Here is a 14,992-nt window from a genome sequence, read left to right as displayed (position 1 = left end):
AGGTAAAATGGATGGATAGCATAAGGGCTAAAGCTTGACCTTTAATTTGAAACCACAAAAAATACAATACAATGGGCTAAAGAACATGTTGTTTAGACATCTGAATACTAAAATTTACCAGGTGGAGTATTTACAGGACAATGGTGAATGCAGAAATATTTAAAGAGGTACAGGAAAGAAACAACACAATTTATAAAATTTTTACTATTTGATTTACTCGGCTTTGCTCGCGACAAACCTGCAGAAGAGGTACGGCTGTATTTTGCACACCTCCTAAATTAGTTGTTGTCCGCAGAAGATACGAGATGAATGATAATTGATGCAAATAGGACGAATTTAAGTATTGATCATCATACTAAAAAGAAACTAAAGCTGACAAGGGCTCTGTACTAATGTACAACTTTCATTAAAGTTTGACTCCACTCGAGATATGACACAAGACTCCCTTGATCTGTAAGTACCAAAATTTAATAGCATAAATGCCTCAAATATAGAAATAAACCTGCCCAGTATCAAACGTTTTGGTTCATCCAGACCTCGGATATAATGCAAAATATACGCCAATGCGCCCTCGCGCGCATATATATATATACACACACACACATTCCAGCAGTGGCGTGCGGTCATTGGAAGCGATGGAAGCGCCGATTCCACCTTCCAATGACCTTCCCTTGTATTTTATAAAATATAAATTTTCATATTTTAACGTACTTTGCATTAGTTAAAATTAATATTTTATTATAACTGCATTATGTATTTTTTACAAATTTCTATACTACATGTGAAAAAACGATAAGATTGCTATTGTATATTCGAATAATTAGGTGGCGGAAGGAATGTCGAAACCGGGTCAGTTTCCAATCAGCCAGATTATATAGGCATTAGCACATGCGGTTTACAGAGCACCAACTTCACCCGGTTTAGCTGGTAGAAACAACACGCGTAAAGCATCTAATTTTATATCCCGGACCGGTTCTGAGCTGTTAGCCGCCTGCCTGTCAACTTCCAAGCTGCCGGATTATAGGCATTGGCGCATGCGCTTTACAGAGCACCAACGTCACCCGGTTTAGCTGGTGGATGCTTCACACATAAAGCTTGTAATTTTATATCTCGGACCGGTTGTGGGCTGTTAGCCGCCTGCCTGCTAGATATTCGGCCGCCCTCGCCCGATTATGTGAATCACGAGATCAACGACGGGCAACCTCCGGCCCGCGGGCCAGCTACGGCTCGCGAAAAGTTTCTATCCGGGCCGCGAGATCTTTAATAGATTATTAAATTGGAAAAATAACTAATTAATAGCTATTTTTCCAATTCTTTGTAATTTTCGATAACGATAAGAGAAATAAATGTAGTAATTAACTTTTTATTTATTTATTTCATATTTGCAGACTAAAAAAATTACGAGTCACAAGAAGGCGTCAATTAACAACTACTGCCCGCGGGAGTAACGTAAAATTTATTCTGGCTCATGTTATAAAAAAGGTTGCCCACTGTAGACTAGATTTATAACTTAACCCAACCGATAGGAATTTACTGGCATGTTTTTATGATAGTTCTGTATAGTTGACAGGAGTTTAAAAACATTCCATTAAAATATTTGATATATTTATTCTGCGTTTATTCTGCTCTCCCATCTTATATTACTTACGGATTTCAATGTTAAACCGGTGATATTACGATTTAGTATGTCCCATCTGTAAGGGGATGCAGAAAAAACGTGTACAATTCTAGTACAGTGTTAAAAAATTAACTGTTACTTTGGCAGCATCATTTACAACCAAATTTAATGAATGAGACGCACAATGGTACAAAAAAAGCGCTAGAATTTATTTTCCTTAAATTTACGATTTATGTATCGGTTGTCATAAAAATTTCTTTCCACTTTTTTCTCAAGACTATAGATATTCGAGTACAGAGTAACCGGTTTCAACTTATTTCTACTTAAGAAGTAGTTAAATAATTAAGCGATTAGGAAATTAGAAACATAAATAAAATCCTGATGAAAGAGCCGAAATTTTACTTAATTTGAAGATTGCTCTCATTAGGTGATTTTGTTGTGTTTGCAGACTGTTAACGATATAATCGGATGTCAAGGCCGGATGGCCGAGCGGTCAAGGTGGCAGCCTACCGCTCTGGGGGACCCGGGATCGAATCCGAACGGGTCGAATAATCCCCAGGAATTTTTCGGGGGGTGGTCCGTTCGGATATGTCGGGCCCCGTCTCTCACCACCCGGTCGCCCCATTGTGGGCCTGGCCGAACCCATAATGGGCCTACTATAAGAGGCCCTCTTAGTGCCCACAGGGCGGAAAGAGTTAAATATATATATATATAATCGGATGTATTTCCCCATATGCAGTAGTTACACCGTATAGAATTTTCGGTTCGGTTCAGATGTGATATAGTCGTTTTATCGTATTTATGTTTAGGAAGTCCTGTATTTTTCTGATTATGCCAGTAAACTTAGTGACAGTTTTTGTTACATTTTCGATATGTCTATCGTATTTGAGTTTATCATCTATCAAAACTCTGAGATATCACTTCAAATAGGTCATTCAAGTAGATATTAAAGAGGATGATGATAATCGGACGGTAATTTTCTGTGTCCCTTTTAGACCCTTTATTTTTGTATATTGGTATGACCATATTATTTAAATTATTCGAAAAGGTTCCTGTTTCAAGGGTTTGTTACAAAGTCATTGTTAATATTTCTATTAACGGTGGCTTTCTAACAATCGTTTAAAAATTATATATTAATACGGAATGATCCTTAAATATGTTAAGTATCGCATCCTGTAATAGGAAATTTTGGACTCTGATATTGTTTTTGAAGAATTAAAAAATGTAGTAGCTAAATTTAAATGTAATAGGGTACTGGGTATAGATCAGATTAGAATACAATGTTTTAAAAGTTTATCTAATCAATCTCTATTAGACTTGTGTAATTAATAAAATTAAAAGAACTGCAAGTTTCTCAAATAACTGGATTGAAATTCTATTCGAATATAAAAGAGTTGTATCGAGAAAAACTGTATCGTTTCTTTTTACGTTTTAAGTTAAGAATCTTATAATCGAGATGGGTTGATAATTATAGTTATATTTTTGTAGATTGTAAAATTTGTTATATTAGGTATTTTCTCCTCGTAATGGATGATAATGTCTAATACAACACATAAATAAAATAAAAAATAATACGGAATTAATCAAACACTTTATTGTAATCACTTCTTAAATATGATGATTATTACAACTATACAAATATAAAACTATTACAACTAATTAGCTGCGTTGGGATAAACCTGACGCACATGACAAACAAAATTGTGAAATGCATCCGTTTGGAATCTCTGCCTCCATAAAAATTCGGCTAAGTAGTTATCTAACATTGCACGATGAATGCCATATCGTCTCTTATTTTTTTCCTTGGCCTTCTGCCAAATGCTTTCCACATGATTTGTGGTCGCTTGGGTAACGAGGTTAACAAAGTTCATTGAATGATTTACAGTGAGATGTTGGTACCCCATGTTACCCACGGTGTTATACGCACCCCACAAATCTGAAACTACAGTAGTTCCCGGTAGAACAAACTGCTGTAGAATGGGCAGCAGAGTGGATGCATTCCGTTGATCGACTGCGACCATGAAACTTTCTTTGGTGTGCACGTCGTATCCACCGAACACCCACTGTTCTCTGACAAGACGACCCCGATTATATTTCCGACGAACAAAACAACTTTCGTCGATCTCTACGGTATGGCCAGGACCTCCAATGAGAATTAGGTTTTAAATAAATCACTCGTGACATATGAAACGACAGAATTGCTTCCAGTCCACAATTGTGTGGGCAGAAGAAAGCTTCTCTTGTCGATCTCAAACGCCCACATATACGAGTATGCCAATTGTATAATCTTTGAAATTGGTAGATGGCTATGTTCAAAAAATGAGTCCTTGCGTATAAATTTTCGGTTAATGTTACCCTAGGTATCGAAGATGGCGGCTTGTCTCCGATTCCAGCAATCAGAAGACGGAACAGTGGGGACGCTAAAAGGATTAATCACAGATTCCATTGTTAGTAAGACGACTTGATCAATAAAATTCAGATACTTAATTCTTCGATTAAAAATGACTTCTCTTGACGTGGTCTGGGCCCATAACCTGATAAAGAGCGCTCCAAATTAGAAGACAAAGAGAGACTTTATTTTACATACTGTACGCGGTAAAAGCAGGAACAAAATGGTGAGGAACACGTGGCAGTGTTGCCGGTGTGTAAACTGCATGACGCAACCTGGTGGTGGAACCTGGCATAACAAAAATTAAATATTTCTCTTTAACAATGGGTTTGCGTAAAGCCCTCTTAGTGCCCACAGAGCGGAAAGAGTTAAAAAAAAGAAAAAGAAGCTAACACGGATTCGGTCAGGCTCATAATGAGACGCCGGATGGTGAGGGGAAGTGCCGGGCATATTTCATCAAATCATTGCATAAACTTTTGAGGGGTTTCTCGACCCATCGGAATCCTATCAAAGATCCCCGAGACTGGTATAGGCTTAATCGTTCGGCCATCCGACCGTCTAGTTTTTATTATATGATAACTTGTTAAAATTACTAAATTGTTTATATTAAATTAGATTAGCTTAAAAACCTTTAAAAAGTTTTGGGTTTTTTAATAAATGCTAGGCTTTTTTAAAAAAGAATCTAGAGTCAAAAAGCCTTTGGACTTTTATAACATTAGTAATGGGTATTTTTTCCTCATAATTTTTCTGGCAACACTTAAGTGACATATGGTTATGTTGTACATGTGGTTTGTGCGGCTCGGTAACACGTGTATCTATTATTGAAATTCACAAAAATGAAAAATAAACCGATATCGCATAAAAATGAAAATACGTTTAAGGTATGTATATATTATTGTTCTGTTAGCTCAAACAATTAAATATTTATCGATATGTTTGGTTTATAAGTTTTATAAAATAACACATCTCAGTTTGTATTTGTCGTAAGGTTCTAGCTCTGTATGACATTGTAATAAAATAAGTGAATAAAAAATTATCGAAATCGAGAAATTCCATTACTTCATTTATCTTCCTAATTATCAAATGCCGAATTTGTATTGTGAGGTATTGTGCAAATACCGGCACAAGTAAATTCCAAATATACAGTAGGTTACTGGGTTAATCGCAGATTATAAACTATAAGTGTACAAATGCAGCTATGAATGAGGCGGTTGGAATCTTATCAGAGATATAGACAATGCCCATAGGTGTAAAAAAAGTCAAGGGAACTGATTGTCTACATGTGACTCTTCGTGAGATATAGATCCTTAAAATTAGTCTATCTGGAGTTTTGAAGAGCCGAAAAAATGGAGTAAAATTTAAAAGTGAAAAAATCTGGAAATATTTCTCAAACAATACTAAAAATTAACTGTTTCTATTTTACTAGAGATGGCATAAAACATGAGAAACCCCATTGCATCAACTATTTCTGGGGTGTGATTGGAGTTATACTAAATGCTCCATTAAATCTTTTGCATGTTTAACAAGCAAACTTTGGACATGAGTATTTTGCCAGGGTCATAATTAGAGATATAAGTCTGAATTCATAAAAGTGTCATTAGTTACAATGTCATTTTCTTGCGATGTTAAATGTGACAAACTTATGACATATCGTATCTTTGATTCACGAAGGTCATTGTAACCCGAGTTACTATTTACAACAAAATATCAGTGATCTGATTTTGAGAATATGATGTTTCGTGCAATAGGAATATAGTCCGGGAGTGTTTGAATGGCACAAGTTGTCTCTGACGTGAATTTCGGTGATAAAATGGAAGAGAGAAAAGGAAGACATAATTTTACTTCTGAAAAACAGTAAATAGACGGAGTCGAAAAAAGAAAAAATAATAGAAGGGAGGATAAATCCAACTATTACTTCTCGTGGAAAGGAAATTGCTGGAGATTAATTTGCAAAAAAGTGAATAGTGTTAGTAATGTATGTAGAAGCATAGACAAAATTTGATGTAAACGGGGAGAGATTACAAAACTGTTTCAAAGAAAAAATTGCTAATGAAATTTCCATATAATTGATTATAACAATTCTGCTTATAATTTTAACTTGATTAAAAGAATAGTATGTTATACATGATGTATATGCCTTTCCAATTGAGATTTCAGTTCCTCAATTAAACTAAAAATAATTTTCCTCAACATTCAATAGCGTCAGATTAATGTCATTAACAAAATATCTTTAATTGATAGACAAGATAAATGATAAATTTTTGATAAACTGTGTAATTCACTCAGTTCCAGATTAGATGGGATAATACCAGAATTTGATAAGTGTGGTGATGAGTCTTGGTTGCTCTGCATTAATGCAATTTGTTCCGCTTGCTTTGCATTTTTGGCCAATACTTTAAGCACTTATAGATTTATTACCCTCATTAAACATTACCAGTTGTCCATCACTTCAAATTATTGGGCTGCAATTTAAAAAAATTGTAGTCATGAAATAATCTATTGCTTTTAGCTCTCAATATTGTTTTACACTTAGTCTAGATCAACAGTTCCCAACTGGTGGGTCGCAACCCACAAGGGGGTTGCCTTAGCTTTTCTGGGGATCGCCTTAATGTTAATAATTTATTTATGCTTTGGCAACACACGAGATATGCGATGTAATCAGTGGGCAGCCGGCACCGGCATCTCTCCTTATGCCTGGTGAAATTCAACTGTGTCAAACTAGCCAGGTATAGTTGAGACTGCCATTAACAAGGCCATTTCGCACGTCATACTTTTAGTGGTGCTTTGTAGCCCTGATTCTGTTAATCGGTGTCGCTGCTAGGGGGGCCTCAATCTAGTTTTGTCATTCCTTCCACTAACTCTATAGTCAAAAGTTAAGCAGATGCAAGCTCAATCATCACATTAGTAATTAATACTTAATAAAAAATATCATCACTATTTCTAAGTCCTAAAATATATTTTGTCAAACCTTTTATTTTTTGTTTTATTGATCAAATTTGATGGATGCGAAAGGGGAGTCGCAAACGTTTTTAAAGAACTAAAAAGGGTCATGATTAAAAAAAGGTTCAGAACTACTGGTCTAGATCAATAGACACATGTATACATGTGGGCTTATCACATCAGTGAATGAGATTAAATTCTTTAAAAATTTCTTTAACAATAAGCTTTTTTTTCTTTTACAATTATGTAATACAGAACACTCAAAAATGCATTTTGGACTCAATACATCTGTCTTCAGTTGGTGTTCATACAAAAATATAAATTATAAATTAGTCATATCATAAAAATATGTCGTAAATATGACAAATTCACAATTATCACAGGTGAAGTCTCACAAGTGTAATAGTTTCAAGATCATCACTTTCTTAGCCTTGGGAACACTAAATATAATTTTCCAAAAATTACTATTTTTATAATTAAAATATTATAAATGTAAAGTGATGGATTTACACTCACAATAAACACTTCAGTTGAAGCAATTTACTACACAACAGAAGCATTGCTCTAATATTACACACTACCACAACTTGAGCTCTACGGCTAATTCAGTGGTTCCCAACCGGTGTTCCGCAGAACACTGGTGTTCCGTAAGCATCTCCCAAGTGTTCCGCAGATTTAGTCGCAAATCGGAAAGTGTACAATCGTATTCGAGCCGCCGAATATCAAAAAATTAAAATCATAAAATTTTCATAAACTTAAATATATATGTACGACTCGTACTTATGGAGTGTACTACTGTTTTGAATAAGATAAAGGCAATGATAAAAACTGAATGAAATATGTAAAAAACATCAGGCACAAGTTTCCCATTAAAGTTATTTAGGTATATTTTTTCCTGTCTTAGAATTGGCGTTAATAATGTGAGTAGAGATTTTGAATTATAACTGCTCAATTCTAATAAAATAACTGATGACAAGCTTATGTATTTCATATTAACTTAAGTAAGTGTTCTGCTAAAGAAAATTGCTCACAAAAATGTTCCGCATCCTAGAAAAGGTTGAGAACCACTGGGCTAATTTGTATATTTATACATCTCAAGTGTCACCCGTATTATGTCATTAATTACTAATTTATTTTTGTTTTTATCAATGAAATCATATCACCCTGAATCTAATTTATTCCTAAATTGTCATTAATTCTTTTTTCTGATTTAATTTAAAAATTTCTATATGTTCATAGTATTTCCTTTTTTTAGTATTAGTTTCGTACATTATTATCTTTATTGAATCTTTCACTATTTGACAACCTTTAAAATTACAATGTTTAGCTACAGCAGAATTATACATTATATTTGATTGTGTTTTATATGGTCTTTCGCCCATACTTTTAAATTTCTTTTTTTTCTCCATATATATACCATTATTTTCAGCACCAACTACAGTTAAATCTATAAACTATATTACTTTTTCTAAATAATTTGTATTTTTTTCTACTTTATTCAGAACAATATGTTTTTGTATTTTGTTTACGTTGGTCTGGTATTATTACTATATTAAACTTTTTTAAATTCATTTTTTAGTTTTTTCAAACATGTTTTTGACATATGTTAATTTGAAATATTTTACTGAACTTTGATTATTAACTTATTTGCCATTATTATTATTATTATTCATTTTTTCAAATATATGCCTCAGACATTTTTCAAGAAGTTTAATTATTAATAAAAACATTTTTAATAACATCAATAATTTCATTATTTTTTTATCATGTTCCAATGTAGTTCTATTCACAATCTGTTTTTATACAGTTTACAAAAATATTTGTTTTTATATAAATTGGGGAATAATAATAATAATAATTATTTCATCACTTTACTAACATTACACAATTTTTTATATTTTTGTACTTTTACTGAATTAGGTTCTCTTAACAGCTCTCTCTCTCTCTCTGCATGCCATAATCAGAAATCCTGATGTCGGCAAAGCACCTGGCAGAGGTTAATAAGTGGTTAGTAAGGTGCCAAGGTGTATCCTGGGGAAAGTTACAACCAGAGTGGTTTCCCATTTCCTTCTCTGGTGTGCAATCTCTTAACATCAACACATCTAAAAAAGACAATTTATTATTTTGCTCTTCCTCTATTTCAAACTTTAAGTTACTATCTAAATTATTAACAATATTCAATAAACTTTTAGGATTAATTTCATTACTATTATACAGAATGAAACAATCATCCACATACCCGTTATAGAATTTTATACCTTTTATATTATTTATAGATGTGTCGACGTCGATTCATACTTAGTTCTGCCAATATCGGTCCTATAACTGATTCCATCAATATACCACTCATTTGGGTGTAAAATTTACCATCATATTGGAAACAATTATGTAATATATAATTGTCAAAAAGAACATAACTTATTGTAGAGTTCTAAATAAGGTGTTGAATAATAATTAAAGATTTTGTAATTTAATCTCATTCACTGGTATGATAAGCTCGCATGTATATATGTGTCTATTGATCTAGAATAAGTGTAAATTGTAGATATAAATTCCCACTATCGTTCATCTGTCTTTTCTTAATCTCAAGAATAGTCAGATTGATGAAATCTGAGAACTCGATATGGAAACCTCTGGGGCAGGAGGTCTTGATTAACTGTATATGAACTTCTGATTGCAAATCAGAAATCGTTATTTTAATTCAAAACTTTTCCCGTGAAAGCAGTTAATAGATGACTGGCATGACTCTATTGTTAAAGGAAAAGTATGATGTACTGTACCAGTACAAGGGCAAGCCGCTACTAATTTTTAATTTATTTAATTTAAAATATGATTAAAAATTGCAGCCTGGCATTGATGATGTCACAATAAATAATTGCTTGTTGTTATTAGGATTGTTTTATGCAATAACAACTTATTGTTATCTTTCTTCTTCTATTTTGGGAACAATAGTTGAAAACATTTGATTAGTACTTACAAACTTATTGGCTAGCCTTAATGAAAAAAAGCCCATAAGTTCAGAATTAAAAAGAAAAGAACAGTCAATCTGTTAGTCAAAATAAAATGAGTTCTGTTTTATAGAAGGAATTATTAGTCATTGAAAAACATATGACATCTTATAGAAGAAGTTATCTATCAGTGTTAACTAAGGACTTTATGAACAACTATACTAAGACCTTTTGCTCTCTGAACTTTTTGTTGAGCAGCAAAGAGGAAGAACACTCAAAATGCATTTTGGACTCAATACATCTGTCTTCAGTTGGTGTTCATACAAAAATATAAATTATAAATTAGTCATATCATAAAAATATGTCGTAAATATGACAAATTCATATGATGACCATTTTTAATTTTATAAAATATAATAATGCACTATAATTAACCATTAACCATTTTCCATTAGGACCCATGCAACAAAACCTTTTAAAAAAGGCATGTCATCATATTAGGTTGAGGTTCACTTGGGCCTAATTGTGATGCATGCCTCACACACAGTATGATCAGAGAATTAAAACAAAGCAGCAGCTTTCTATTATTGTGCTTATCCAAAAAATAACTATTCGTGTGTAACACTCCTTATGCTACTGAATCTGATTCTTAAATCTTCAAAAGCCATTTTAACATTTTAAACATGGAAACTACAGAATTTTACTCACTTTGATGAATGCCCTGATTTGCATAAATTTTTCTCATATATTTATTACAGTATAATAACATTTTACTCTCTATACTTAGAAACATCATCAGACCAAAATGTTATTCATTATTTAAAGAAACTTAAGTTAAATGTTTTAAGCACATTTTAACTTCATTAATTGTAAGGGGTTGCATAAGTGCCTAGTAATTTCAGCTTCGTGTAGTTTCAGATGATTTCCTAGACACTTATGCAATCATTTACAGATATACCTCGAGTTACGTTGTTCTTAATTACACATCATTTGTCAAAAAAGTATATGGAAAAATAAAAATCAAGTTTAAGTCATTTTATTCGACTTTACATCCGTCTGCCATAAATATTGAAGTTGTAATATCACTAGAAAAGCATTAAAAGCATATAAAATCATATTAAAAAATGTACATTTACAGTAAATGTTAATATAATCATCATAAATCCTAGAGAACGAAACAAGAAAACATTTGTGTTTCTGTGTTGTAGTCTTATTTAGCAGTCTTTAAGTGCTCATTATTGGCGTTTTCCACGGTAGTTCCAATCTCAACCATTTGGCTTCGTTGTCAGCGCCACTCGATATTGGTAAATTTAACATAAATTAGTTTATTTTCTACTATCGCAAAATAATTTTAATAAGTGTATTTGTTATTTAACCTTAAAAAATCATCTTATTTTATAATGTCTTAGAGAAACCACATTCACAAATAAAGAGTCCGCAATGTACTGTATACATCGCCAAATTGTAAACATGTACATTTACAAGTACGTACATGTATTCATAAATTTAGATTACTTTTTTCTGTACTATATTAAAAACTAAAATTTATTTGTTTGTAAGCTTAAAATAGATTCTTATTAACCATATATTATTAAAAATGCATTTATAAATAAAATACAGAACTGGGAATGGTAATTTGTGGTTTAGCCTAGTGACAAGTAAATTTGATTTTACGTCGCCTCTCCTGGAACCAATTATTGACGTAAGGTGAGGTATACCTGTACAATTAACAAAACAGTGTTAAAATATTCATAAAACATTTTACTTAAGTTTCTACTACAATGAATAATATTTTGGTCTGATGATGTTTCTGAGTATACAAAGTAAAATTTTATTATACTGCAATAAGTATACTACTAGAGAAAAATATGTGCAAATCAGGAAATTCATCACTGAGTAGCATTCTGTAGTTCAGGCTGACACACAAACTCTGCATGAAACAAGACCATACTATACTTAAAATTATCTCCAAATATTGCAGTTAGTACTGGTCCATGCATAGTCCAAAAATACATAAATGCAGTTAGTCTGGCTAACTGCATTTATGTATTTTTAAGATATCTTGGATAGTCTTAAAAATTTGGCTGATTTATTTTATTATATTTGCTAGAAGATAAAATGTTAGTTTTATTCCTTTTCAACATAATTGTATACTCCAACAGTTTCGGACATTCTCAGAACGTCTGGCAGATATCAATGTTGATGTTATCCATCGAATTAAAACATTTGAGCAGACTCCCGAAGAAGCAGATACTTTCTTTTTTGAGACTTTGCAGAAATGGACAGAATTAAATTGCACTGAAGATTTTGGTAAGAAAAACAATAAAAAGAACAATTATTTTTTTTATTTATCATCATTTTTAAATAAATAATTTACAATTTTTGAATTTAGATAAATTGTGCAAAGATTTGGGTATGAATATACAATCATTGCCACAAATTGTACATAAAAAGGTAAGTACATTATAATTTGTGTAAAATTAGAAATTAAATTTTAAACTGCATTAAGTCGGAATGATAAAAATATTATGTAATATGAGTATACTGCTTAGTTAGGTTACTGAAAATATTTATTCACCAGAAATGCTATCAGTTTTCTTGAAGCCATCTTCAGTTATTGAAATTAGAATAACTTAGTTACACATTCTTAAACAAAACAGTTACTTAGTCAAAAACAGAATACATCTTTTAAGTTATAGTAAAACTTTGTTTTATGGTTTCTCTGAAATTTCCTGTAAAACTATATAAGTTTTAATATAAATCAAATTCCTTGGTGGCCACCTCATAGCCATTTTGCCATTTTGCTTAAAGCCTTGGTCACACCTTCCAATTTCCAGTCACACAGACAACTACCACCACGATGGCTGTTCCTGATAACTAATAAACTCTCTTCTAAAACTGGTGCAACTGCAATCGCAACTAGAAACAAAAAAAGTTTGTTCCACTTACAGATCCACTCAGCAAATGCCTTTGTGTCACACCATATGGTGGCAACTTTGAAAATAGTTATCATCATGGCAGAAAGTGAGAATACAAGTACAGTTTTAGAATCAAGATTGATTAAGCTTATTCAGGCTGATGAATGCCTGTGGTGTTTTAATTCTTCGTTTTATTGAAGAAAAGACGAGCATAGGCATGATGTGAAATAAGCAAAAGTCTCAGCATTGACTGTAAGTACCATTTTTAGATTTCTGTATATATAAAATGTTGATTTTGTTTAGTTTTGTAATAACATTATTATATTAAACATAGCTAAAGAACTAAGTAAAAAGTACAATCATTTGTGAATGACATTCCTTTGCATTAAAAAAATGAAGATAATAGCAGACAAAGTAGATGTTGGTTTATTGTAAGGTCATATATTTCCAAGTTGTAATGCCAATGAACAGTTGGACTATGACAAGATGCGTGGAAATTGCACTCATTGCAGCTGCAGTTGTCTGTGTGTCTGGAATTGCTGAAGTGGCAAAACTGGAATGTCCTAAAATGACATCCTTCTTTGTGTGGACAACAGAACAAGAAAACCTTTCTTTCCCAATCTCAATGTATTGTTTAAAGCACTTTAAGGCAAAATTGTACTTTGTTGCTGTAGATTTGGAATAGTTTACTGGGATTCCTCTGACAGATGACATTCAAATAAAGAAAATCTTCATTTGCACTCAACAAATTAAATTTATGTCCAGAATTTAGTGAGAAAAAAGACAATTGTATATTTATTCAATTTTTTTACATAAAATCTGATTGTATTTTGTAAAAATATAATTTATGTAAATCAGTAATGATTGGTTCTAGGCCACTGATACATCACTAGCAACACTCAGCAAAGTAATATATCAATGAGTCTGATGTAAAACAGTTTGAATTATTAATACTCTCTCTCCACACTTGGACATTTCCGCATAATTAACTTGTTTAGTGACTTCTGTTTCATAATCTTTATTCTTGAAGCAGTACTTGAATGAACCCAACAGCAAACAGCTTCCACTCACTCCAGATGTTCCTGTGTTTCAATACTCCATTATGTTAATACAGGATGTAGTAGTGAGAAAAAAATCTCTTAGCATGCAGAAACATGGTTCCAAACAAATGGAAGGGAACATTGATACAAAATCGAATACCGTAAGATATTTGTTCCCATTTAACTTTATATTATTGAGTTTGGCAATTAATGCTTTGGAATTAGAGACAGTAAAGCTGTAAGCATCAAGATGTTGTTTTAACAGGCGATGGATACTTTTCTCTAACAAGAATATGGGAGATCTGGCTTTATCGATTACAGGTCTTAATTTTTGCCCAGGTTTGTGTGTTTTGGCAAAAGCAAAAAGGTGGGGGGTGTCAGGGGAGCTAACTATTGAATGTTGAAGGCCTAAGATTGCGGCCAGGCCAGTGCGGGTGAATCTACTGACACGACTTTGTAGTTTCGTTGTGTAGGAGATCTCAGCGGGTTGACATTGTGTGTCCACTATATAATATGTATTATATAATTTGTATCAATGTTCCCTTCCATTTGTTTGGAACCATGTTTCTAATACAGGATGATCATAATTAAAGAGTAGGTGTTCAAAGCTCTCTAGAAAGATCAATTGAGCAAATCTCAACCAAATTTGGTGTAAAAACTGAAAACCACATATTCAAGGTATGTGGTTTTCAGAGTTTTCAAGAAAAAGTTTTGTTTTAAATTTAGCTGCAAAATTTGATGCTTTTGTACCATAACTTCACATGCTTTTAATTCTTAGCATGTGAAGAATTAAAGAAATAAGAAGAATTAAAGCATGTGAAGTTATGGTACATGCTTTGCCTGATTGCACATTAATTGTCAATTTTCTCTCTCTGTGTGCCATATCAAAACAACCTGAATGTCAGCGAGCACCTGGCGCAGGTTAATAAGTGGCTTAGTAATGCTCAAGGTGGATCTTGGGGGAAGTTTACAACCAGAGTGGTTTCCCGTTGCCTTTTCTGGAGCACGGTGTTGTTACGCAAGGGAAAAATGCCTTCTGGGAGGTCTTGTAAGGGAAACTGGCCGCTATTCAGGTGTTACAAATGGAGAAAATCCGGAAAACGCCACGTGGCCAGCCTGTCTGAGTACAGCATGAACCC

General features: G+C 32.8%; 1 protein-coding gene across 1 annotated transcript in view; it reads left to right on the top strand.

Moving 5' to 3' along the window:
* Positions 1-4,776: 4,776 nt before the first annotated feature.
* LOC136980413 (small subunit processome component 20 homolog) overlaps positions 4,777-14,992 on the top strand; it is a 132,045-nt gene continuing 121,829 nt past the window's right edge. The window contains exons 1-3 of the mRNA XM_067276519.1: positions 4,777-4,888; positions 12,058-12,205; positions 12,288-12,349. Of these exons, the coding sequence (XP_067132620.1) occupies positions 4,844-4,888; positions 12,058-12,205; positions 12,288-12,349 (255 nt within the window). The 5' untranslated portion in view covers positions 4,777-4,843. The remainder of the gene's footprint in view (positions 4,889-12,057; positions 12,206-12,287; positions 12,350-14,992) is intronic.

The sequence above is a fragment of the Centruroides vittatus genome, unplaced genomic scaffold (genome assembly GCF_030686945.1).
Source record: "Centruroides vittatus isolate TY-2023 unplaced genomic scaffold, ASM3068694v2 contig_7, whole genome shotgun sequence".
Taxonomy (NCBI): Eukaryota; Metazoa; Arthropoda; class Arachnida; order Scorpiones; family Buthidae; genus Centruroides; species Centruroides vittatus.
This window is presented reverse-complemented; position numbering and strand designations above follow the sequence as displayed.